The sequence below is a fragment of the Herpailurus yagouaroundi genome, unplaced genomic scaffold (assembly GCF_014898765.1).
Source record: "Herpailurus yagouaroundi ecotype Mexico unplaced genomic scaffold, PumYag 164, whole genome shotgun sequence".
In the NCBI taxonomy this organism is placed as follows: domain Eukaryota; kingdom Metazoa; phylum Chordata; class Mammalia; order Carnivora; family Felidae; genus Herpailurus; species Herpailurus yagouaroundi.
In genome coordinates this window covers 29,796,059-29,823,181 of record NW_024412405.1, presented here as the reverse complement: position 1 = coordinate 29,823,181, position 27,123 = coordinate 29,796,059, and the positions used below count along the sequence as shown (strand labels likewise).

Genomic DNA, 27,123 nt, shown 5'->3' with positions numbered 1-27,123 from the left:
GCCATAAGAAAGAATGAAATATTGCTATTTGCAATAACATGGATGGAGTTAGAGAGTATAATGCCAAATGAAATAAGTCAGAGAAAGACAATTACCATATGATTTCACTCATGTGGAATTTAAGAAACAAAACAAACACACAAAAGAAAAAAAGACAAACCAAGAATTAGATTCTTAACTATAAAGAGTAAGCTGATAGTTACTAGAGGGAGGTGGGGGGGTGAAATAGCTGATAGGGATTAAAGAGTATACTTATGATGAGTACTGAGTAATGTATAGAATTGTTGAATCACTATATTGTACATCTGAAACTAATATAACACTGTAAGTTAACTGTACTGGAATTTAAAAAGCTTAAAATACTCTATTAAAAAATTATACAAATGAGTATACTGTATTAGCACACCTAATTGGAGGTTGAATCAAATGCTAGTCATTAGGGCGTATTTGTTCATTACATGAGCTAGTAATTGTAAATGATTTGTGCAGTAATAAGTAAATGCATTAGAATTATATCATGAAAATATCACATTGTAGCTTATATGCTTATTTTATGTTTTGAGTACCTCTTGTCAGATTTACACTTAAGGTATGGGAACAGTGTTAGATATCATTATTGATTATGAAAAAGAGGTCCTATAACTTATTTATTCAATATATAATTTATGAAGTATCTTTGCCAAATTCTGTTTTAAGTGCTGGTGAACAAGACAGTTAAGTTCTTGTCCTATGGCTTATACTTTGGTGGAGGAGGTAGAACTAGGTAGTTTAAAGAAAATGAAACAGGCTTGTGGGATAAATAATACATTTCATCAATACTAAAATAGCAGTAAGAGAACAGTAATGACTTTGCATTATGTCAGGAATATGCTGAGAACTCTGCCAAGTGCTTTATGTGTATGAGCACATTTAATCCTTGGACCACTTCTATGAAATAATGTCATGATCCTCACTTTGCAGATGAGAAAAAATGAGACATAAAGAGGTTAAATAATAGGCCCAGCTGTGATAGATCTTGTATTCAGATATAGTTTTAGTTTTTTTTTTTTTAATGTTTATTTTTGAGAGAGAGAGAGAGAGAGAGAGAGAGAGAGAGAGAGAGTGAGTGAGAGCAGGGGAGGAGCAGAGAGAGGGAGACACAGAATCTGAAGCAGGCTCCAGGCTCTGAGCTGTCAGTACAGAGCCCAGTGCGGGGCTCGAACCCATGGACTACGAGATCATGACCTGAGCTTAACCTACTGAGTCACCCAGGTGCCCCTGTTTCAGTTTTATATTACTTTGTAGCAAACTACTCCATACACAAGCATTTTATTATGTTTCAGAATCCCATGGGTTGGCTCTTATCAACAGAGTGGTTTTTCTGCTCCATGCGATGTTAGCAGGGTCTGCAGCCATTTTGTGGCTTATTTGGATTGAACACTCACTTGGCTAGCAGTTGATGCTGACTATTGATTGGGAGCCCAGCTGACACTGTTGACTGACTCATTTCAGTTCTCTTGTGTGTTAAAAGTTAAAGCAGTCCTAGGTCCAGCCCAGATTCAAAGGGAGACGAAATGAACTCCATCTTTCAGTGAAGGAGAGGCATGCATGTTCATGGTGGTAATAAATTAGTAGTGACCATCTTTGGAGATGTCACACCAGTTGGTTTGACCCCTTGGTTGATTGGAATCAGGATAATAGAGAACTGTATTCATTCTGAAGGTATGACAGTTAGGATGAGACTTGATTGAACTGTTGTAGTTGGTGAGTATTTCAGGTGTGGTAGTGGCCTATGGTGGAAATGAATTTATTTAAGAAATATGAAGAAAACTGTGGTAGAGCAAGATGAAGGGAGTTGGCTCATAGTGTAATGGGACAAACCATAGTAATTTTATGAATTTGATTGAAGAATGGAACTTTCACTTACAACTTCAGTTTATAATTTTTGTTTTATGAAAACAGTGAAGTCTAGCTACATAATTTGCAAGGTCCAATGCCAAGTGAAAATGTGGTGTCCTGCCCTGGGGCAGTCCCTTTCTGTAGGTCTGCTGTCTCAACCCACAGCAGATGGACAACTCCCAATGGATTGCATCCTCCATGCTAGGACTTGCTCCATACATGAATCAGCAATAGGAGAAGACCTTGCTGGTTTGCCTGTGAATGTGTCATGGTGATACCAGCCTGGGATGGGGTCTTATCTACTTCGCCCCTCTACTCATGGGGCAAAGGTGGGGAGATCAAGCTGAGCCAGAGAGTTCAGCTGACTGAGAATTCTTCCTTGGGAGGCGGGCTGCTTATGAACCAAGGTTCTAAGCCCCTGGCACATGGTCTGTTGTCCCTTTGGAGTTCACTTATAAAACAGAAGACCATGGGGGAGGGGAAGGGGGAAAAAAGTTGCAGAGAGGGAAGGAGGCAAACCATAAGAGACTCTTAAAAACTAAGAATAAACTGAGGGTTGATGGGGGGTGGGAGGGAGGGGAAAGTGGGTGATGGGCATTGAGGAGGGCATCTGTTGGGATGAGCACTGGGTGTTGTATGGAAACCAATTTGACAATTTCATATTTAAAAAAAAACTCAGATTCAAAGATAAAATTATTAAGAATTTTAAGATGGTGACCACAAAGCATTAAACCCCAAGCATGGGGCCTTTTTGAGGCAGGATTCTGTGTGACTACACTGGTCATGTGCTCATGAAGATGTCCCCCAAAGTGGTCTTACTATGAAGGGGTGGTGATGATGATGATGATGATGATTATGATGATGACCTAGACCAGGTGTTGTCAAACTTTCTGTAAAGGGCCGAGTAGTGAATATTTTAGGCTTTCCAGGGTAACATGGTCTCTGTCATAACTTCTCCAATCTGCCATTGTAGTGCAAAAGTATCCATTCTTAATATGTAAACAAATTGATGTGGCTCAAAAGCAGTGGGCTGGATTAGGCCTGCTGGCTGTAATTTGTCCACCCCTGTTGTAAATGATTTGGGAATGTACCTCAGTCAGTCCTGAATTTGGGACCCTTTGCCAGATGCTTTTGCCAAATTATTTATTTCACCCAGTCTCCAAAACAAACCCTTAGGAATGTGGTAAGGTTGTTTTGTGTCACTTACTTGTAATCGGGCAGCTACCTAGTCTGTCACTAGAATGGGGTTAGAGATGAATGGATAGTGGAATAGAGTATAACATTTTGCTGTGAGAATGGCAAAGACAGGTTTCTCATGTCTGGTAGAATCTTCATTCTGTTGGAGTGGTCAGGTCATTGAAGCCATTCTTGGCCCTCTTATTTGAAATAACTACACTTTCTTTACAGTACTCCTAATTCCACTTTCTCAGTTTTTCCCATAGTACTTATCACCAACTGATACTCTAAATATTTTGCGTATTTAATTCCTACCTCCTCCTTTCACCACAGATGTAATCTTCATAAGGGCAGGGATTTTGTCTGTTTAGTTCACTGCTGTATCTTTCAATACCTCGTATATGGGAGGCCCTTAGAAGTATTTGATGAGAACGAATAAACAAATGATGCTAGCTCCGGACCAATTTTGTACACTCAAAACCTTGCTTATGTTATTTTATTCTATTTTTATATTTGTTTTTCATTGTTACTGACACTTGGGATCTCTAAGGTTGTTGTGGTGGTGGTGTGTGTTTATGTTACCTTCCAACTTAACATGTATTGCCTTGTCTTTCTGTGTATACATGATTGACACCCCCTAGAGTTGTTTATTAACCCATGAAGCCATTTGCAGTGGCCTGGCTTAGTATCTTCATTAACTATGGAGCTGTGAGTACTCCTTTGGTTTTCTCATCTGTTTTATATTGGTTACTTAACGACTATTTTCTTTTTATTCTTTCCTTAATGTCAGACTTACATTCTAAAACATTGTCTGATTATGTGTGTATTAATAATATTTCAGAGTTTTGTATATATTTTATGTTTATAGGCCTGACTTAAGTTTAAATAACTATAGAATACATTCTATTATGCTGATGTTTATTAAATGTAAATTTACTGACAAGATCCTTGTAATTTGGACTAGCCTACCTAGCATGTGATCATAATCCATCCTGTGTCTGTGTTTTCATGTCTTGTTGTTATGGTTTCTTCCAGAGTTTGATTACATAGCTGGAATTAAGGTGTGGATAAAATTCTTGTTAAAGACATGCCAAATGCAAGTTGGGAAATGCTGCAGTGGTCTAAGATTTACTATCAGATTATTTCAATTTGCTTACTTTTAAGATTTGTTTGAACATGAACAATTTAATATTTTAAAGTTAGGAATGTGCTGTCGTTTAGTTTGTGATGTTTCTCCAGAATTACCAGTTACGTTATATAAAGAGAGTGCTGTTTAGCATAGGCTTTGAAAATCAGGAAATAAACTGGGTGGTTTTACCTCTTTACTAATTTTGAGGTGCTTAGGACTTGTAAACTTTAGATGTTGGACTGAAGAAATCCAGTAGTGACAGTTTTTATAGAACATCGTTCTCACTTAGAGCTTTCATTTATATCAGGGTGACTTCTGTGTGATTTCCCCAAAAGAGGAAGGGCCTTGAAATAAATCTTGACCCTTTTTGAGTTTTTGTTTAGAGAACAACATGAGCCTCTGCTTGATTTGTTATTGCGCTGTGCACTAAGGATATTTTGAACTCTTTTTACTTTTGTTCTCTTGCTCTGCTCCTCTCTAACCACCACTCCGAAGCATGCTCTCTTGCTTTTTGGCTTTTGAACATATTATCCCCCCTTTTTCTTATGTCCCTCCTTCCTCAGGATTAATTTCTGTTCTTTATTCAGATCTGTTTAGATGTGCTTTCCTCCAGAAAATCTTCTCTCACTGTCTGCTTCCTCCCTCCCCCATTTCCCACCCTTTACTACCAAGTTCTGTGTGTTATTTTAATACTGTGCATGGATCCCTATCGTAGTTCTTGTTCTTTGGTATGTTATTTTGTGAACCCAATGGGAAGTAAAGCTTAGGTCTGTCTTGTTTGTGATAGTATATATCATAGTTCTGAACCCATTATAGATGCATAGTGCATACTTATTGAAGAAATAGATCAGGTCTTTCTGAATGATTTCAGGTGTATGCAGGAGTTACTGGTGTATTATCTTTTATTTGTAAAGTGAACAGTTTTCCAAAGTTACGACCAAAAAACCCAACAACGATGTTTTGCCTAGCCTATACAATGTTGATATTCTTGATGTCCATAATTAGGGTAGGTACTTTCTTTTAGAATAGTGCTGAGGAATCTGTTTAGATGAATTCTGCAATTTTTACATAATTCTTCATCTGACTGGTGCCTTGTATTTGCAAGATAGTGAACCATGGTTAGGTTATTTGATCTACTTATGGAAAGAAGGAGAATAAACTGTTTCCATTTATTGTGGAAGTTAGCTAGTGATCATTTTCTTCAATCTTCTCATTTTATAGATTAACTGAAGGAGGGGGGTCTGTTCCAGGTTGTGCAGCAAAGGTGGGAGGACAGATGTTACTTTATTACTTGCAAACATATCAGTTAAGTTAAAATATATTACATTTTATAATATATGTTACAGTAGTAGATATTAATATTAATGTCAAATACTGAGAAATAGTCCCCTTTTCCATTCTTTGTCCTCTAAGCCTTTCTCCTCAAAAAAAAAAAATAATAATAATCTTTTTTAGCTGCTTTAACTCTGCATTTTTAACTTATAATATGTATATTCATTTACTTATTGATTAATTCTACAGTTGATCCTTGGACAACATAGGTATAACTTGATGTTACATGTATTATATACTGTATTTTTATAATAAAGTGTGCTAGAGAAAAGAAAATCTTTTTTTATTAACTTATTTATTTTTATTAGAAAGTGCACAAACGGGGGAAAGGAGAGAGAGGCAGAAGGAGAGCTAGAGGGAGTTGGGGGGAGAAAGAGAGAGAGAGAGAGAGAGAGAGAGAGAGAGAGAGAGAGAGAGAGAATCTTACTCAGGCTTCATGCTCTGCGCATAGCCCAACATGGGGTTTGATCCCATGACCCTGGAATCATGACCTGAGCTAAAATCAAGAGTTAGACGCTTAACTGACTGAGCCACCCAGGCGCCCCTCATTATAATTTTCTTAAGATTTTCTCTCCTCGGGGCACCTGGGTCCCTCAGTTGGGAGTGTCTGACTCTTGATTTCAACTCAGGTCATGATCTCGTGGTTGTGAGATTGAGCCCTGCATGGGGCTCCGTGCTGGGTGCGAGCCTCCTTAAGATTCTTTCTCTCCCTCCATCTCTCTCAAAAACAAAACAAAACAGAACAAAACAAAACAAAACCAAACCCAAGAAAGTTATAATGGAAATACAATTACAGTACTGTATTTATTGAAAAAAAGTCCGCATGTAAGTGGACCCACACAGTTCAAACGCATGTTGTTAAAGGGTCAACAGTATTTTCTTACATGTCCTGCTTTCCCCTTTCAGATCTTGATTTTTGTAGTCTCACCTCTAGCGTCCAAATCTTGGCTCCTCGCTATAGGCACTGTAACCTTGGGCCAGTTACTTAACCTCTCTATGCTATAACTTCCTCATCTATAAAGTAAGGGCAGTACAAATGCAGGACCTACTTCATAAGATTATTGTGAGGATTAAATATATGAAAGGTACCTAATTTTTAAATCAGTAATAGTGTTTACATTTTATGACATGAAAATATTGTTTGCTACTGAGTCAGGTGGTGTATTTTGTGGAACTTTTTAATATTTTTAATAGAGTTGCCTAATTTTTATTTCTTTATTTTTCTCTGTATCTGAGTTAATTCTTTGCATACCCAATGGTGGTTTTTCAGAATTTGGTCTTCAGCTGTATTCTTTGTATCGGATAATTATTATTTTGTTCTTTGAAGATAGTCTTCCTAGAGCCCTTCTTCCTCCTTTTTCCATTTGTACTGTTTGTTTTCTAGGCTTAGTACAGAGCTATCATACTGAGACTTCTTTGTGTAATACTTTGCTATGTTGGATTCTGTTTCTTGAATTACAAGTCTTACTCTGATTTTGATTTATTCTTTTATTTCATTGTGACATGTTTTCTGGTAGGTTCCTAAGAAAAGATGCTTGGAGGTGAAATTCACTCAAAAATTTTGTTGCTGTTTTTTTTCCTGTTTTTCTGCTCAGATTCTCTGTCATTTCATTGATTTCAAGGTAATTTTGCTTTACTTCCTGGAACATAATTATAATAGCTGCTTTAAAATGCTTGCATGGTAACTATAATCTGAGTCATCTTGGAATTGGCATCTCTTGATTGCCCTTTTCCTGGAGAATGTTTTATATTTTCTAGTATTTTTTTATTTCTAGTAATTTTGGATTTTATCCTGGATCTTCTGAGTTTTGCTGTGGTCCTCTGGAGAATATAGCTGTTTTGTTTTAAGAGCCATCCTCTCAGCTTTAGATTTTAAGTACTGCTTCACACTATGTGTGCAGTGGTTCAAATATGATATTAAATTTTAGGCCTTTACTAATCTATTTTGGGTCAGTCTTACACCTACATGGTTCCAAAGGTAGTGATGCTTCTGTACTCTCTGGCCGGTTTGGCTGCATTCCATGCTTCTTTTGGCCAGGAATAGGATTTCTATTGGGGTTTCAGTAGCCCAAGCCACAGTGGTTTTCCACAACTGTGGTTCTACCTCAGAGCAAAGCTGCAAAAAGAAATAAAAGGCGGGTGGTGGTGGGGTGCTGGTATTTTGTGCAGGTTGTTTCATCAAGTTTTAACTTTCCTCTACATCCCTATTTTCTTTAGTGTTCAGAGTGCTCAGGCAGTTGGGTTGCTTTGTAGGTTGTCCCAAGTTTTTAGTTGCTATCAGTGGGAGGGTTTGACTTTAGGGGGCCTATACTGCCATGCCGGAACTAGATCCAACTGTAGATTAGTGAGATTTTTTATTTTCTACTCCCTACGTTAACTTTCTTTTTAATATTTTTGTTTTGTTTTTCTTTCATGTTGGAGATTTTCTTTAAGTTGGGTACTCCTCTAAAGGAGATATTTTTCTAAAAAGATTTGTGTTTTATAAGATGTGTTTATGTGTTCTTGACTTACATAGGTGGGCTTCAGTGTTGTATTATTTCTTGGTGAACCAACCAAGAACTAACAAATGTTAGTGTCTGCAATTTAGTTAGGAAGCTATGGCAATAGTTTAGGTAAGAGATAGTGGTGGCTTGGATTAGAGGAGTGGCACTGAAGGGAAGTAGATGGGTGTATTCAAAGATGGGGTGTGTGTGCGTGTGTGTGTGTGTGTGTGTGTGTGTGTGTGTGTGTACGTACTTGAATCAGCATAAGAAGTACTCAAAAAGGTCATTTTGTGGCAGAATGGATTACTACCCCTGATTTTTTTATTGGAGGCATTTTGAAATAGAAAGAGTCTGAATTTAGAGACAGTACAACCTGTATTTGAATCTTGGACTCTGCTTCTAACTAGGTGTGTCAGTTCAATTCATACTTGTTCCACCATGCTCATTTTACTCAGCCATACTCAGAGGGTTATCGTAGAGACAAAAGTGGGTGATACATGTAAAGTGGCTTTGTCTTGTTTTTTTTAAACTAACACTTATTGGAGTTTTACTGTGTCAGGCATTATTCGAAGTGTTTACACGTGTTAATTTTATAATTCTTATAGAAACCCTGTGAGTAACCATTTTGTGTTTAAGATGATAAAACTGAAGCCCAGGTAGATCACAAGAGTTAATAAGTGCTGGAGCCTAGATTTGAATCTAGAAAAGATTCCAACCCTGTTGTGTTTAAACCCAGTGTGCTTCTTATTCTTAGCCCAATTCAGGTGATTGAGGATGGGCTCAGAACTGTTTGTGCTAGTATTTTATTTCATTTGTCTATACGTAATATATGCCTACACAGTGCTATTCATTGACTCTAGTTAAAAGCAAAATTACTGTATAATGAAATGTGTACTTTCAAGTCTTTCACTGTTTTACTTACGCTAACTAAAGATTTCTTTTGAAAGCAAAATTCAGTTTTGCAGAGAGTAAAGCATTTAGATTACCAGGTTTCCCCCTCCCCCACCCCCCCGGAAAACCTATTTGGTAAATTTGTTTTATGATGTGTGCTGAGATTTGCTGACAGTTGGAATTTGAGTAACATAGAGAACCACCTACTCAGCTTCTCTCTGGGAAGTAATTTTGCTCTGGTTTCTTCAGAGGCACAAGTTATAACATGTTTTTGTCTTGTGCATCTTTGCTCCTAGGGCAAATCAATACAGTAATGGAATTCATGTGTGTAAATTTTTATTAGAAAATGCCAGCAGTCACATCAAGTTGTGTGGAAAACCTAGGCATAATGGTGTTTCTGTATTGACCATGCCTTTAGAAATGTGGCAATATAGTGATCACTATAGCATGAGAATAACTAATATTTATATAGGAATAAAATACATAGTGTGAGTCAGTGTAGAAACACATGATTTTTTGAAAGGAACAGAGAGAATGTGTGTGTGTTTGGCTTCTGATATTGCGAAGTTATTGAGATTATGTATTTGATTTATCAGCCAACTTTTGAAGGTTTGCTTTTGCATGTAACACTGATGGATGAGTCCTTTGACTTTTGCCTGTAGTGGCATCTTGGCATTTGCTATCCTTCCTGGATGAATCATTAACGGCTTTTCTCATAATTGTTATTACTGTATTTAGTTTTGCTTGAGGATTCTGTTCGTAGCTTCTCTGTGTTTGCTGAGGGAAAATTGATGTTTCAGGCCTGGGTCCTTGCTGGTCTTGGCTCTCTGGTTTATCTGTGATAGACGATACAGACTTTTATTTTCCTTTATTCTCTCTGTTGTAGCCCTAGTTATACTGTATCATGGCCTTGCCTAGAGCTGCTAGTTGTTAGAAGCTAGAAGTTCTAGGGATTGATGAGTTGGAATTTATACCCATTTCTTGCACCCAGTCTGGTACCTAGAACATATTAGGCACTTAGTAGATGTTAGATAACTGACTACTGAATGAAAATGAATGATTCACAGAAAGAAGATGAAGCCCAAAGACCAGTGAAGATTATGCAGTTAGGAGGGGTAGGAAATTTAGATCTTCTGATACCAGGTTATCTTCTTTTCTAGTTTATTCACTAGCAGCTACGCAGCCATCTAAGAGAATGTGAAATCAGAAGACAGTACACTGTGCTGTTTTTTTAAATGGTGAATGCTTGTAATAGCATCTTCAGCATTGTTACATGGGGTTAGTTGCTTATGCCCTTGGTAAATGAAACTAAATCATATCAATTACACACTATCCAGCTTCAGTCCAGTCTGTGTCTTCGAGGCAGTCTCCACAGCTCTTGATTCAGTTTTAGCTAAGACTTTTTAAAGTTGGCAGAGTAAAATAAGGACCCCTACAAAAGAAACAAAATGAGTAGTCAGAGGTAGGAGGAAAACCAGAAGGAAATAGTTCTGTGGAGGCTAAAGAAAAACCAATTAGAAGTACACTCAATCGAGTTGAATGTATTAAAGATTTTCTTATAATGAGGACTGAAAAAAAGGCTTTTGTATTTAACAATTAGGAGGTAGGTGTTCCTAGCAAGAGCTCTTTGAGTGAAAGCCAGTTGGTGATGGATTGAGAGGAAATGAGAATTAGAAGTGCACAGAGTAAGAATAGATCTCTCTCTCTCTCTCTCTCTCTCTCTCTCTCTCTCTCTCTAGGGTGTTTGTCACTGAAGGAAGGAAAGAAAGGCAAGATGGAAATAGTTCAAAAAGCACAGGGGAAAAAAAACTTTATTTTTAGCTGATGGCAGTTTTTCTCTTTTAACTATGGCATGAATAGAATATACATGTGGGTAGAGAGGCAGAAATTAGTGGAGAAAGGAAGGAGAGACATAATTTAAAGAGAAAATGATCCTTTGGGAGGCAGGATCTTCTCTGTGCAGTTGTCTGGCATTTAGGAGTAAAGAATATGTTAGGATGGATGCCATAATGCTAAATTTAGAGATGCAGGGGAGAGAAGTTGAAGGAATTTTTGCTTGAAAACCTGTTTTCCTCTGTGAAGTAGGAAGCAAAGATTTTGACTGAGCTCCACGGTCGGAAGTGGAGGATAGGAGGTTGACAGAGCTGAAACACCTGTCGTGGTGGGGACTATTCTGATGGCCCTGCTGAGATGAGAAACTAAATTTGCGTGGCACAATTGTGTGATTTGTTTTCCTCTTTCTACCTGGAGAATAGCAGAGAGACTCATTCCAGATTGGATCTCAGTAGTGTACATGTAGCAGAGGATATAGGAGCTAGAAAATTGAGTGTGTCATGTAAATTTTTCACTTTATAATCCTGGCTGCATAGGATAGAAAGTAAAACCAAGTGGCAGTGAATGGAGGGCCCAAAGAATAGACTTAGTGGAAGTAAGGAAGTGAGAAAGGCAAATGCCAGGAGTTTGTGAACCAAGTACTAGATGTAGAAATCTTTTTTATAGAAGCAGGAATAGATGACTGTCAGGTCAGGAAAAGTGGTGAACTGAGGTAGTCTCTGGATAACTCAACTCTGAATATCATCACTTCCTGTTTTATAGCTGGGGTGTTAAATTGGTTTAGTGATCCTGTAACATAGTAGGACTTAAGGCAGAGGGGATGTTGGGGGTAGAGAGCTGGCTTATAAGGCTTAACTGGGGAATGATTTTTGACCCTTGTGAATAGTAATAATAAGATGTAAGTGGGTCTAACAAGCTGTATAGATAGTGTAAACTTTAAGAGAGCCTCTTGATCTAGGTCTGGCAATATCCAAGAAAATGTCCCTTTTCTTCTTGTTCCCGGATAAGGGGGAGCTGTGGGAGGATTGACATATTTGTTTGAGAGGCCTTTGAGGGTTGTAATGCCATCCGGGGAAGTTGGATTTTGATTAAATGTGGAGAAACCATTTTCTAAAGTGACTGAAGGTGTGGAGGTTTTTCATGATCTTATAGGATTTCTAATGCTGGAATGGAAATTGTTAGAAGCCAGATTATAGAGTTTAAGTTAATCTGTTGGTTTTTGTACAACATATTGTTCTATTTTCTTATTGTATAGCACTTTGTTTTTTAACTTTTATTTTAAAATAATTTTAGACTTATAAAAAGTGTGGAAAAAGATTCCAAAGAATCCTGTATAGCGTGTATACAGTTTCTTCAGATGTTGATTTTTTATTATATTTGCTTTGTGATATTCCCGTTACATTGTATGTATATATACAAACATACACTGTTTCCCCCCGCCCCCCCCCAAGCATTTTTGAAAGTAAATAGCAGACATGCTGTACTTTTACATCTAAATATCTCCGTGTATATTTTGTAAAATCAAAGGCATTGTCTTATAAACTTATAGTGCAAATTATCAAAATCAGTAGCATTGATATAATATAATCTGCAAAGTTCACTAGTTTCCCTAAGATATTTTATAACAAAAGAAAATATTTTTTATAATATCAGGATGTAGCTCTTTATTAAATATTGTGCCTCTGTTAGTCTCTTTTAATCTGGAACAGTTGTCTAATTTTTTAAGTCTTTCATGACAATGTTTTGGAAAGATTCACATCTGCTATTTTGTAGTATACTCCACAAATGTCCATTTTTTTCCTAACAATACTTTCACTAACTGGCTTTAGAATTTACTGGTTATTATTGCCTGAAATAGTTATACCTATGGTAGTCGTCATGGTAATTTTCTAGTTCTTTCATTTCTTCTACATTTATTTAGAGTTGTGCAAGGAAACATTTCCTTGCCTCCAGTTTATTCATTTATATTAGTATGAATTAATGGATTCTTATTTTATTCTACTGGTTATAATTTGATACTATTACCATTTATTATGAGGCTCAGCTCATCCCAGATTTGACCAGTGGTTGCCTCTTTCATCTCCCATGTCCTTTGATATGTCCCCATCATGTTTGCACTTTTCTTTCCTACCATACAGAATCTAGATAATGTGAAATATCTGATTTCTAGAGTTTAGTGTGGATTGAGGAAGTACTGTTTACACTTAAACATAGGGCTATAGTGGAAGCAAACTGACCAGCACAACAGTCACTGCCATAGTAGCTTACTACTATTGCTCTACTGGGTGCTTACTGAGCATTTTCTCACAGAGTTGTTTGTGGAAAGTTTGCAGAGTCGTTTATTAGCTGAGTTGTTGAATAAAACAGAATATTGGCGGCATGTTGCTGACGATGTAAGTGTGCCATCCTTGTAACTGGAGTACTAAGGACTAGATAGTGTTCCTGTGCAAACAGAATGACTTTGTAAATGATGTACATGAATATGTAATGTGATTAACAAAGGCAAAGGGACCCCATAAAGCAAACTCTGCTATAGATGGATAAGAGACCAAGAAAAAGCCCTTATGAGTAATTTTGGCCTCTAAAGTGTGTTTTATTAGAAAATCATCACACGAAAATGGGTACATATTGGTATTACTTTATGTATTAGTGCTATTAACTAATTGATGGAAAATAAAGATGATCATATCAGTTTATATACCTGACTTTCTTTTCTTGTAAAGATAATGGTTATAAAAGGTTATTGGATGTATGTAGAGTATGTGGTGATTTTTTTTTTTTAAATTTTATAGTGTCTGTTTTCTAGCTTACAGAAACTTCTTTCTTTAAGCATAGATGGAAATGTCTTTAATATATCACTTTGTGTCTTAAGAATAAAAACGAATGTTTCTTACTTTCATCTCAGTTCTAGAGAACTTGGAGAGAATAGAAAAGTAAAAAACAAAGAAACGTAAAGTACAACTTGCAAGCACTCATGCTGCCCATTTTGTCACCTGTCAGTTTGAAACACTTTTTCTTATTTAAACATAGAATAATATATAATTTATCCACAATTTTGTCAGTTTTTTAATACTATATCATGATCATTTCCTTATGTCATTAAGTATCCTGTTAGAAACACCATCTTAAATGGTTCCATTCTTTTGATACTCCTGTATTAATTTGGATGAATAGATTGTTTCCAGTTTTCCATTACTGTAAAACTGTGATGAGCAGCTTTATAAAGCAGTCTTGTTTTAAGTTTCTGATTAGTTTGTTTGGGTGTAGTCTTAAAGTAAGAATTACTAAACTAAAGTGTGTTTTTGTAATGACCTTTTTAATTTTTCTAAAAAGTTATATATACTTATTTTTAAAAATGTAGGCAGTAAGAGTACAAAGAAAGAAGCAATATAGGCATCCATACCTTAGCAACCAGAAATAACTTATGTTAGCATTTGGTGTGCATAATTTCATTTGTGCTTATAGAAAGGAATAATGTTATAAAAATAAGATAATGCCATGCTATTTTAAAAAACGAAAACATGAAATATGATTTTGTTTGAATTCAACACCAGGGGAAAAAAATCTAAATGAACAGCTGAATTCTAGATAAAGGTTTAACACAGAGCTGTTTGGTTATGTAAGATTTCACCAAAATTAAGAAAAAATACAAAAACCAGTAGGGAATTAGGATAATTTAAAAAAAACTGCATGTTTTAATTTTAGGTATTAGAGATTAAATCCCAGCTGTGATAGATGAGATAAATGATACTTTCTCTCATCTCTTTTTTTCCTCAGTCCCTCATTTCTATGTTACGTATATTTTTACTTTTTCAGGTTATGTAATGTTTGCTTTTTAGGTTTTTTTGTTAAAGTTTTTTTTTTTTTTAATGTTTATTGATTTATTTTGAGAATGAGAGGGGGTGGGGAGCATGTGCAAGCAGGGGAGGGGCAGAGAGAGAGAGGGAGAGGGAATCCCAAGCAGGCTGTCAGTGCAGAGCCCAAGTATTCACAAACCATGACATCATGTGAGCTGAAATCAAGAGTTGGATACGTAACTATTAACAAACTGAGCCACCTAAGCGCTCCTGATTTTTGTTTTTGTTTTTGTTTTTTTTTTTTTTAAGTTTATTTATCTTGAGAATGAGAGAGAGAAAGAGCGTGAGCAGGGGAGGAGCAGAGAGAGAGGAGAGAGAGAATCCCAAGCAGGCTTAGCACTGTCAGTGCAGAGCCCAATGTGGGACTCCATCCCACGAACTGGGCAGTCATAACCTGAGCCAAGGTCAAGAGTTGGACACTTAACTGACTGAGCCACCCAGGCGCCCCTGATTTCTGCCAGCAGCTTAGACTTTAGCTCCATGTTTAGCATTAGTTCTGTATTTAAGAGGATTCAGTGCTAACCACCATATCTTTTCCTAATACTTTTCTCTTTGCTTTGTATTTGACTCATTTTCTGAATGCCTGTTTTTCATTGTGGATTAATTTTTTTTAAGGAGTCGTGGGTGCTATAAATATACATGGAAGACAACTTGGCCAGCTCAACTTTTTGTTTTAAATGTAAATATTAAAATTATGAAACATTTCAAACATGAAAGTACAGAAAATAATATACAAGATAGTTTTATATCCACTGTGGAGATAATGGCAAATGGAGATAATAGCATTTTGTCATATTTGTTTCAAGTTTTGAACTTTTTTTTCCTTTTTTTAAGGAAAGGTATGCTTAAAGCCTTGCATTCATGCCTCCCCCTTCTTCCTTGTACGCTATCTTGAAGTTGATGTATATGATTTCTATGGATGTTTTTACTAAATAAAATAGATAGGTTTTAGATTTATGTGAAAATGTACTTACTACAGTTTTTTTGCTGTTTTATACTTTTGCAGCTTGCTTTTTCACCTGGAATGTTTTAAAGATTTATCTATGATGATTCATATTGATCGAATTCATCAATTTAAAGTGTTGAATTGTGTTATAAAATCATGAAATAATATTCATTTCCTGCTGGCAGACTGTTGTTTTCAGTATCTTACTATTACAGATAGTACTGCTGAAAGCAATCTTGTACATGTATTTTTATGTCCTAGTGAGTTTTCTAGTGTTGACATCTGGAAGTAGAATGATTGTATCCTACACACCTTCAGCTTTCATAGGAATTGCCAAATTGCTCTTCAAGGTAGTTCAGTGAATTTATACTCTTACTAGTTTGAGTCCCAACACTATCCTTCCTAACAGTTTGTGCTCTTTTAATTATTAGGAATATTTTCTTTTTTTCATTAATAATTTATATTCCTTTGATGCTGTTTTGTTTCTTATGTCCAGTAAAATTTGTTTTCTTAGAGTTTTCATTTCTACTAACTTTTATCAAAAGATCACCCCTTTTATGACCTGTTTTTGGTTTTGTACTTATATTCTTTCATAGTAAACTATTTTTTGATGAGTAAAAATCCTGTGTATGAACTTTCGTTACTTCTTTGTGCTCTGAGTCCCTGATGCTTCTATCTGTACGTACAGTCTCAGGTAGTTTGTCTGTAATCCAGTGACCCTTACCCTTGCCAACTCATTGATTTGCTTATGGGAGAGGATAGCTGCATGTGATTTTTGTGACTTTCTTTGTTGTTGGTTGTCTTGTCTAGCTGTGGTAAGAAAGGCTGACTCTAGTGTAGTTTTTCTGAAGACTTGGGTGATGTGGGGTTGGAATTTATTTTCCTGTTTAATGTAATTCAGAGATTTTTTTCTGCAAATATGGTTTAATTTTAGTAGGCTTAATAACAAACATTTTCTTATTAACTAATAATAACTGCCCACAAAAGTTGAATGACTAAATATTTCAGGTGTCTACTATATGTAGAGCACCGAGGAAATCATAGAAATATATGAAGTATGATTCTTGATCTTGAAATGTTAAGTGCATCTATTACTTGACTAAACTCCCTCCCCCATTTTGGTAAAAAAACTCTGGGAGGCTTAGACAACTGTATTTTATGTGAAGCCTGCTCAAGCTCTACACTCAGCTACCTGTTTTAGGGTATACCAGGATGAATAAAGCATACTTTCTAAATTTCTGAAGTTTATGATCTGATCGGGAAGGTGGAAACATTCCCAAATCTAATTAGAGGTTGTCAGGGTCCCTAAGCCCCCACAGGGCATCATGAAGCACAGTACAGACTTGCAAGTGGTAGTTTGCTGGAAGGAAATGGTTGCAATTAGAATTGACTAGATCTTGTTTTTCATTCTTGTGCCTAAATGGTTTTGATTTTAAAAGCTCTTGAATGTTCAAATTCTGATTGCTGAATTAGGGGCTTATTTCATGTGTGGTGACATTTATTTTCATAGTTTCACTCTATTTTAATGTCTGAGATCTCAGTTCTTTTTTTCAGTTGACGTGTTGGAAGCAGACAATAGCAGTTTTGAAATGAAACCAAAACCCTTATTTGTTTAAGAGAAAACTAAGATGTGCCTTGATAAAATATCTGATGACACTTTTTTTTTGTTGTTAAGTTTATGTATTTATTTTTCTGTAAGAAAGAGTGTGAGCAGGGGAGAGTCAGAGAGAGAGAGAGAGAAAATCTTAAGCAGGCTTAGCACTGTCAGTGCAGAATCCAATGTAGGGCTTGAACTTAAAGTCATGAAGCATGAGATCATGACCTGAGCTGAAATCAAGAGTCAGACACTTACCCAGTTTAGCCATCCAGGTGCCCCGACACTTGGTTTTAAATAGCTGTTTTGCAGCCTTGTTCAGGTGATGGAGCATCTAGAACTCATGGTACCGTTTGTGGAGCACTATGAAATAATGATGTTCTTTCATGCTAAGAAGAAAGGTTTTACTAGCAGAAATATGTTTATATTATGAAATATAAAACAACTAAAATTCTGTACTTTCAAGAGAAGAAGCTGAAAATTAAGCATGATTTGCCAACTGACAGTTTTTTATTAATATTCATTCATTGCTTATACATTCTTTCTTTTTTTTTTTTTTTTTTTTAATTTTTTTTTTTCAACGTTTATTTATTTTTGGGACAGAGAGAGACAGAGCATGAACGGGGGAGGGGCAGAGAGAGAGGGAGACACAGAATCGGAAACAGGCTCCAGGCTCTGAGCCATCAGCTCAGAGCCCGACGCGGGGCTCGAACTCGCGGACCGCGAGATCGTGACCTGGCTGAAGTCGGACGCTTAACCGACTGCGCCACCCAGGCGCCCCTGTTCTTTCCTAATTGTTTATATTTTTGCTTTATCATAAGCTAGCTCTCATTAGTGGATAAATGTCCAGAGACAGGAAAGTTTGAGTGAAGAAAAAACACCCTAACATTAAGACAGTTCTGTTACTTTGCTTAATAGCATATTTATATATATAAGGAAGACTGCTATAATTTAGTTTTATTGGTAGAAAATCTAACTTCATATACCAGGCAGCGGTGCTTTGTGGGAACCTGTGTTCCACGCTATTGGTTTAGATCGCTTGTGCTGTCTGCAGGGATTTCCTAGCTCCTGCTATTATCACCTTATCCCTAGAGGCATAGATAAGGTAGCTCATTTTCTTCTTGGGTGATTAAAATGAGTAGCTGGACTCTACCAGTTGATTTTATTGCAACTCTAATCTGTTTTCTCCTTTAATTGAGGTGTTAAGGCATCATAGAATGATAGAGACTACCATAGGTTTTTGCTAGTCATGTTATCTTATAGCAGCCTTTGCCATCTATTAATATTACATAAAGGGCAAGACTCCCATTATATGTAGGTTGACTATTGAATTGACCATTCAGTTTTCTTAAGAATGAAAGGGGTGGAGAAAATGCTAAGTTGAATGGAGCCCTGCAATAGTAGATATAAAAAGTAGGACTCTTCTGGGAAAAACAGCTATATAGTCTGCAGCCTTGCCAGAGAATCATCCAAAATCTGCCTGAAAGTGTTGCCCTTCAGAAAAGCTAGCATTCTTGGGGCGCCTGGGTGGCGCAGTCGGTTAAGCGTCCGACTTCAGCCAGGTCACGATCTCGCGGTCCGTGAGTTCGAGCCCCGTGTCGGGCTCTGGGCTGATGGCTCAGAGCCTGGAGCCTGTTTCTGATTCTGTGTCTCCCTCTCTCTCTGCCCCTCCCCCGTTCATGCTCTGTCTCTCTCTGTCCCAAAAATAAATAAACGTTGAAAAAAAAAATTAAAAAAAAAGAAAAGCTAGCATTCTAATAATTTAAAAGATCTAATTAAAAAATTTTAAAGGTTTTTTATTGAGGTAAAATTTATCTCCTTGCGTCTACGAACTCTTCTTCCCAGTTTTGTTTTGTGCTAAAATTAAATGTAAGAATATGGTAGTATACAAAATATACATTAGTTCTTCTTGTACTAATTGTAAGTTACAATTACAATTTTTTTTTTCTCTTTCAAACACTGCTCACTGAACACTTCATAGTACATCCATACATTCTCATCTTGGTATGTTTAGAAAACATTCATTAGGTTTCTGGCTTCTCAGAAGCAAAGCTCACAGTTACTACGTTAATCTTTTATCACCTTAAGATAGAGTGAAGTGCCATAGCATAGGAGAGCTTAAAGGAAAATAAATAGTAGTTTACACATGAGAAGGCTGGACGGCAAGGTAGAGTTAATCATAATGGTTAAGGTTGTCTTATCATTAAAAATACTCAGCATACATCAGTAAGGATTAGCTACAGGTATGTTGAAGATAGCCCTCTTGTTATCCTAGTATCCTTCAGGCTAAAAAACTGTGGCTCCCTGTGCAACTTTTCATCACCCTGGTCACTATATAAAAGACATGTTTTAGTTTTCATGTGCTATTTTTAAAAAATATTTATTTTTTTTTAAATTTTTTTTTTCTCAACGTTTATTTATTTTTGGGACAGAGAGAGACAGAGCATGAACGGGGGAGGGGCAGAGAGAGAGGGAGACACAGAATCGGAAACAGGCTCCAGGCTCCGAGCCATCAGCCCAGAGCCTGACGCGGGGCTCGAACTCCCGGACCGCGAGATCGTGACCTGGCTGAAGTCGGACGCTCAACCGACTGCGCCACCCAGGCGCCCCTAAAAAATATTTATTTATTTTGAGAGAGAGCACATGAGCGAGCCAGGGGCGGGTAGAGAGAGAGGGAGATAAAGACTCCTATATGAAGCTCAGTATCACAAACCATATCATGACCTGAGCTGAAATCAAGGATCAGAGGCTTAACTGACTGAGCCACCCAGGTGCCCCTTCCTGTGCCCATGTTTTTTTTCAGGAGACTTATAAATAGGATAAGCTAGGAAGATAACTTTGGAGGTGACTTGTTCATTATTGTATATATGTAGGTCCTACTCTATTTATCCCTGCCCCTTTTTTTGCTGTTTATGGTAATCCTTACAGAATGTAAAATAGAACCATTGCACAGCATGATTAAGGAAAAATTTCCACAAATGACACTGTCTGCTTTGATAAACATGTGATTTGGTTTGGGCACTCAAAGTAGGTTAATTTACAGAGGCACCAAAGAGATCAAATAAAAAAATTGCATTTTGGAAGTACTCTGCTACAGTGGATAGACATTATTGACTGAGTTATTGGGTTTTACTATTGATACATGGCAAATGTTCACTGTATAATTTTTTTTAAAAATAAAACTGGAACTGTAGGGCATTTGAAATAATTTAGGGTATGTTTAACAAGTTCCGAGCTCTACTTCTGAGATCATATATAAAAATATCTGTAGTTAACTCTTTTTATTGCAGTTATTTGAGTACATTTTGATAGGTTTTAAAAATGAGTTGGTCATTCTGGGAAACACATTTATGTATTTGATATGGTAAGGAGTGTTTCTTAGGAACCAGAGGAGAGCTGTTTTGTCATAAGGCGTTTTCTTTAGTATAGTTCACCCACATTTGCATTGTTAATGGTAGCGATGGAGCAGTGGTTTCCTTTTTTGACACCGTCGCTGTTAATTGTTTAGTTGTGAATGTTAGTATATATCTGTACTTCACTTTTATTTGCCTTAATTTGCTCGTCTAACATATTTGCTTTTCAAAATATGATCAAAGATGACTAAGTTAGGTGTTCCCTGCGTAACTTGTACTAGGACACATGGAAGATGCTTTGTGACTCTGAGGCAGTGTTGCTAGTCAGGAGGGTGGTCGTGTAGTGCCTGCTTGGAAAACTGCAGGTAAATACAAAGCTCATGCAAAATTCACTTTATGATTATTTGACCTTACAGTTCAGTTTCTGTGAGTGAATTCTGTCACATAAACCTTGGTGTTATGGAGAAAAAAACTGTCTTAGTAACTTGAGAAGTGATTTTAGGTACGTTTATGGCAGTTCTGTTAAAATTTATGAACTCGACAAAAGTATTGTGTTAGTGAGATCACTTACCAAGACACATGCAAACAGCAGTGAAGTAAATTTTACTTTGCGTATATATATTTTTAATTTTTTTAGAGGCATATGAGTGACTATTGGACTGATAGCACCCAATTATTTCAGGTCGCAGAATAAAGTATATTAAAGGGGAAGAAGGAGGAAACTAGTATTTATTAAATGCCTTCTGTGTGTTAGGTTAATGTTAGGTGCCTTCCAAATATTATTTTACAATCCTATGAGGATTTTGGCTGCATTTAGAACTTAAACTTGGAGACACTGAGGCACAGAGAAGAGGTTTCTCAGAGCTCCTAAAAGGTAGAGCAAGAATTTGCATGCTCTTTTTAAACTCCAAGTGCATGTTCATTTCACCACATCACAACACTCAGATTTGTGTTTATACAGTTTTGCTCTGTGACAAAATTTATTTGGGGGATTTTTAACATTGAATTTCTTTACAAGAATAAATTAAGATGTGAAAATTGAATAATATTGAAGGCCTGTAGTTTCTTTTCAAAACAAGGTTCTAATAGATTTAAAAGTATCTTAAAATATTTCATAAGAGAAGGGGAAATAATAGTTACAAATAGAGGGAGGGAGGCATAAGAGACTCTTAAATACAGAGAACAAACTGAGGGTTGATGGGGGGGCATTGGGGGGAGGGGAAAATGGGTGATCGGCATTGAGGAGGGCACTTGCTGGGATGAGCACTGCCTGTTGTATGTAGGCGAAGAATCTTGAGATTCTACCCCCAAAACCAAGAGCACACTGTATATACTGTAAGCTAACTTGACAATAAATTATATTAAAATTCTTTTAAATAGTTAATAAGAACTCTTTTGCAAATATAGGGATCAATTATAGTACCTTTTTGATGAGTCACTTTTTAGATACTGATGCTTTTGGTTGACCTCGAATTAGTTTGACTGTATGTCGTTATCATCACCTCCTAACAAATTTAAAGTTTTTGAAAGACTTTTTAAAAGGTTACTTGTAAATGAAGTAAGAAGTCTGCAGCCCTGCTGCTCAGGTTTGAGTCCTGGCCTTACCCGTCCTGGCTGTTGTGATGTCTAGCAAGTTACTCTAGCCCTTTCAGGGTTGTTCCCTTTCCCCCATTTTAATCTGTCAAATGGGGATAATACTATTTCATAGATATGTGGTGAGGATTAAATGAGTTAAATACAGATCCAGCGTATTATTTTGCAATTCTGAGCTTTCAGTCCGTTTGTTGTGTTGAAGAGCGTCTTCCAAGATTTTATATACACATTGATTCATCTTGCTTGATAAGTAATTCTTCTGGTACTTGAGAAGACCTCCTTAGAGTATTCTGTATTTTTGAAATGTTTATATATTATTATTTCATTTTATTAATTCAGGTTACATTTCAGTTATCCTAGATGCTAGTGTAATAGAAATGGTATTGTGGTTGTATTAGTTGTTTTCTTTGTAGCGATTAATACATGGTAGATGATAATTAACTGTAGGATTGAATGGATTTGAATGTATTTTAGTCATGATTTTTTTTCTTTACAAGTGCTTAATTTGAACCTCAATTTTATTGTAGAGAAACTACCAAAAATACAATTTTTTAATGACTGCTTAGGTCTCTTACAAATTTTGTTCATCTTTTTAAATGCTATTTTTCTTTGTTTTTAGCTAAAAAGTGATCCTTTGCCTAAAACAGTCTTTGAAAATCAGCTTAAATTTTTTAAAAATAATAATGAGAATTACATTATTGTTTTCTTTTTCCTTGTTCTCTTAGCTTCACAATGAAGAGGATAATTCAGAGTCATCTGCTGTAGAGCAACCATCGACTTCAAACTCAACACCGCAGACTGCTCCTTCTGCATCAGTACTTGAAACTGACTCTTCTCCTCCACCTTATAGCAGTATTACTGTGGAAGTACCTACAACTTCAGGTATTGTTTCTAGTTTGAAACGACAAGTAATATTTTTAATATCTCCTTTTTTTTTTTTTTAACCAGTATGGTTTTGTGTAATTATCGAGTCTGTTAAGAGGCTTCCTGGTTTTATGATTTTTTAAAAAAAGGTTTTCCCAAGGATAATTTGTGAAATGTTTACTCATATATTACTTGCCTCATATTCTTGTTGTTTTCAAAAAAAATTGTAAGTATAAACTTGCTTATGCTTATTACTATTTCCAACAGAGTAGCATATTGCTTTTGGAAGAAATAAATACATTGTATATACACGACATATTTTTAGATATTTGTGTTTGTGTATATCTACTTACATAGTTGTAAAACAAGGTATTATTGATGCTGAGTGTGAGCAGGAATGTGGTATGTGTGAACGGAGGTGAAGGGTGTACATAATGTTATCACATACATATGGTAGTAATTCCTGGACATACGACAGTGGTTCTGGCTTCTTACTGTTCATCTTATCTTTTCAGGTCATTCTAAAGAAATACCCTCCTCAGTTTCTCCGGCCACAATTTGTATTTTCCCAGGAATGCTAAGCTAATCATTATATAATTTATTTTTTATTCTTTACTTTTATTCCAGTACAGTTAACATACAGTGTTATATTAGTTTCAGGTGTACAATAATTTAGCAGTTCTGTACATTTCAGTGCTCATCATAAGTGTACTCTTAATCCCCTTCACCTATTTCACTCATCCCTTTACTCACGTCCTTCCGATAACCATTTGTTTGTTGTCTATGGTTAATAGTCTCATAGTCTCATTTTTGGTTTGTCTCTGTTTTCTTTCCTTTGCTCATTTGTTTTGTTTCTTAAATTCCACATATGAGTAAAGTCATATGGTATTTGTGTTTCCCTGACTTACTTCACTTAGCATTATACTCTCTAGCTCCATCCATGTTGTTGCAAATGGCAAGATTTCATTCTTTTTTAAAAAAGCTGAATAATACTCCACTATATACATACACACCATATCTTTTGTATCCTTTCATCTACCAGTGGACACTAGGACTTCTTCCATAATTTGGCTATTTGGCTATTGTAAATAGTGCTACAATAAATATAGGGACGCACATATCCTTTCAAATTAATGTTTTCATGTTCTTTGGGTAAATACCCAGTAGTGTGCGATTACTTGATCATAGGGTAGTTCTATTTTTGACTTTAAAAATTTTTTTTTAATGTTTATTTAGTTGTTAGAAAGTGAGAGAGCACGCGTGAGAGTTGGGAAGGGACAGAGAGAGACGGAGACACAGAATCGGAAGCAGGCTCCAGGCTCTGAGCTGTCAGCACAGAGCCCGACGCAGGGCTCAAACCCATGAATGGTGAGATCATGACCTGAGCTGAGGTTAGACTCTTAACCGACTGAGCCACCTGGGCACCCCCTATTTTTGACTTTTTAAACTTCCATACTGTTTTTCACAGTGGCTGCACCAGTTTGCATTCCCATAGCAGTGCATGAGAGTTTATTTTTCTGCACATCCTTGCAAACATTTGTTGTTTCTTGGAGTTAATCATTATATAATTGAAAAAAGTTTAGGGGCGTCTGGGTAGCTCAGTTGGTTGAGCGTCCAACTTTGGCTCAGGTCATGATCTCACAGTTTGTGAGTTCGAGCCCCGTGTGGAGCTCCCTGCTGTCAGTGCAGAGCTTGCTTGGATCCTTTATCCTCTTCTTTCTCTGCCCCTCCCCTGCTTGCACTCTCTCAAAAATAAATATTTAAATTTTTAAATGTGCTTTTGTATACGATTGTAAATAACCTCTACGTATTTTATGTATTCTTTAGGAAACACTTTTTAAATCTATTATAAGAAACATTTTAATATTAGAAGACCCTTCACTAGAGTATTCATCTTTTTTATCTCTTATCCTGTAATCAATATCAATACTTCTCAAACTTCTGCCAACCTTATCTTGTTACCATTTCTGCTTCTACAAATTTTATCTAGACCATATGGGTGTGTAAAAAGATCATACCATTTACTTTTTCCATTTACAATTTTATGCAATTGCTGAAAATGATTTTCTTACGAAGGTATTCTCACTAATTTAGTAAATGCTTACTCCTTTTATTTGTATATAATGTTTATTTGATCAATGTGCTTGTTTAGTGCTCAGTTTGATGGACAGTTTTTATATTGAATTATATCAGTTTTATTTGTCTTTGGCCATAGGATTTAACAGCTGGATTGGTGCTAGCTAAAATTTATTTTGTGCTAATTTTTTTTTCCATTATTCTACGAGTTTCCAGAATATAGTGCAGTTAATTTGCTATTCTAGTCTAGGTAAAAGAAAAATAAATCTATTTGATGGTAGTCTTGAAGAAAGAAAAGGAGTTATTTTCCTGATGCTTTGCCTGTGTTTGAATGATGGACAATGCTAAGATTGAAATTACAGGTTTTTTTCTTGTGGCCACCATTGCCTGGCTGTATAACAAGCTACCATAAAACAAACAGTAAAGTAGCAGTCATTTAGTGTTATCAGTTCTCATGGTTTTTGGGGTGGGCTAGACTCAGTTGTGTGATTGTCTCCCAGGATCTCATGTTATTATTATCTTTTGTGACCTGGAGCTGGAGTCATCTTGAGGCTTCCTTATTTACATATTTGGCAGCTGATGCAAGCTTCCGCTGGGGCCTCCGCTGAGACTGTTGGCCAGAACACCTGTACGTGACCTCTTGTGGCCTGGGCTTCCTCACTGAATGGAGGCTGAGTTCCAAGAACAAGCCAGATAGAATCTGTGTCACCTGTTGTGGCATTACCACTCAAGTCACACAGTGTCACATCTGCCACATTTGATTTGTTAGAAGTGAATATCTGGGGTTAGTCTTTATTCAAGACAATTAGTCTCCACCTCTTGATGGGAAGAGTTTGAAAGAATAAAGGAGGTTTCAGTACCTTTAAAACTGTCAATGGCTTCTTCCTCCATCACTGAACCTTTTCCTTGTCAGTTGTCTTCACTTTGGTAAATGGCTCCACTAGGCCAGAAACCTTGAAGTCATCTTTTTGGGTCTTTATCACAGAATTATGTTTTTTTCTCCTTTAATTTTTGACATAATGAAATATGTTATTACTAGATTTCTTTTTAAGCCAATTCATTTCTGCATTCATAGACTAAATTGTTACCATATTCTAATCCATTCTGGATTTATATTTGTTAATGTTTTTTTTCCCAAAAGTTTTGCAATTTTATTAGTGGGATCTTTAACCCTTGTACTGTCTTTGTGGTTTTAGTATTAATACTATGTATGGAAGCAACATAGCATGAATTGAGAAGCTTCTCATTCTTCTATGCTCTAGAATAGTTTTGATAATGGAGCATGTCATTTTTTTTTTTAATTTTTATGTATTTTGAGAGAGAAACAGTGTTAGTGGGAAAGGGGCAGAGAGAGAGAGAGAGAGAGAGAGAGAGAGAGAGAGAGAATCCCAAGCAGGCTTCACACTTAGTGTGGAGCCTGACATGGGGCTTGATCTCACAACCATGAGATCATGACCTGAGCCAAAATTAAGAGTTAGATGCTTAACCAGCTAAGCCACCCAGGTGCCACACAGATCATGTCATTTTTAGAGATTGGATAAATTTCCATTGTAAGACAGGTTGTCCTTGCTACCTAGGTATTCAGTTATTCTTATAATCTGTGTGACTACTGGCCTTATTTTTACACTTGTACTAAAAGGCCATTCATGACTGTAATTGAACACAAGAACTGAGTAATTCTAGAAGTTTGCTTCTCTTTAATGAAAAACATCAATAGTGTTTTTCTTCAGCCTTTTACTGTTAAATTTTAAGCATGGACAGTACCAGTTTTCTGTGGAGATTATGTTCTTCAGTAGGTCACTTTATGACTGGTTTTATAGATCTGAGCACCATCAATAATAATAGTTGACATTTGTATAATGCTTTACAGTTTACAGAGTCCTCTTGACTACTCTTAAATCCTGTCATATAACAGCAAGTAACAGCCTTGCTGAGTCGGTTTTATGGATGAGAAAGTAGAGCTTCATAAAGTGCTTAAGTGATTTGCTTGAGGTCACACAGCTTAAGACGAGCAGCTAGGATTGGAGCTCCCCAGACTTTAAATTTTCTGGTTGAGAACTGCTGCCTTAAAGGGTAGATAAAAAATAAGTAAAATTAACCAGTGAAAGTTAAAACTAT

At 36.4% G+C, this 27,123-nt stretch overlaps 1 protein-coding gene across 1 annotated transcript in view; it reads left to right on the top strand.

The window, feature by feature from the left end:
- Nucleotides 1–27,123, top strand: part of NDFIP2 (Nedd4 family interacting protein 2) — a 61,378-nt gene that overhangs the window by 7,118 nt on the left and 27,137 nt on the right. Inside the window, exon 2 of the mRNA XM_040487275.1 lies at nt 22,791–22,947. Within this exon, the coding sequence (XP_040343209.1) occupies nt 22,791–22,947 (157 nt within the window). The remainder of the gene's footprint in view (nt 1–22,790; nt 22,948–27,123) is intronic.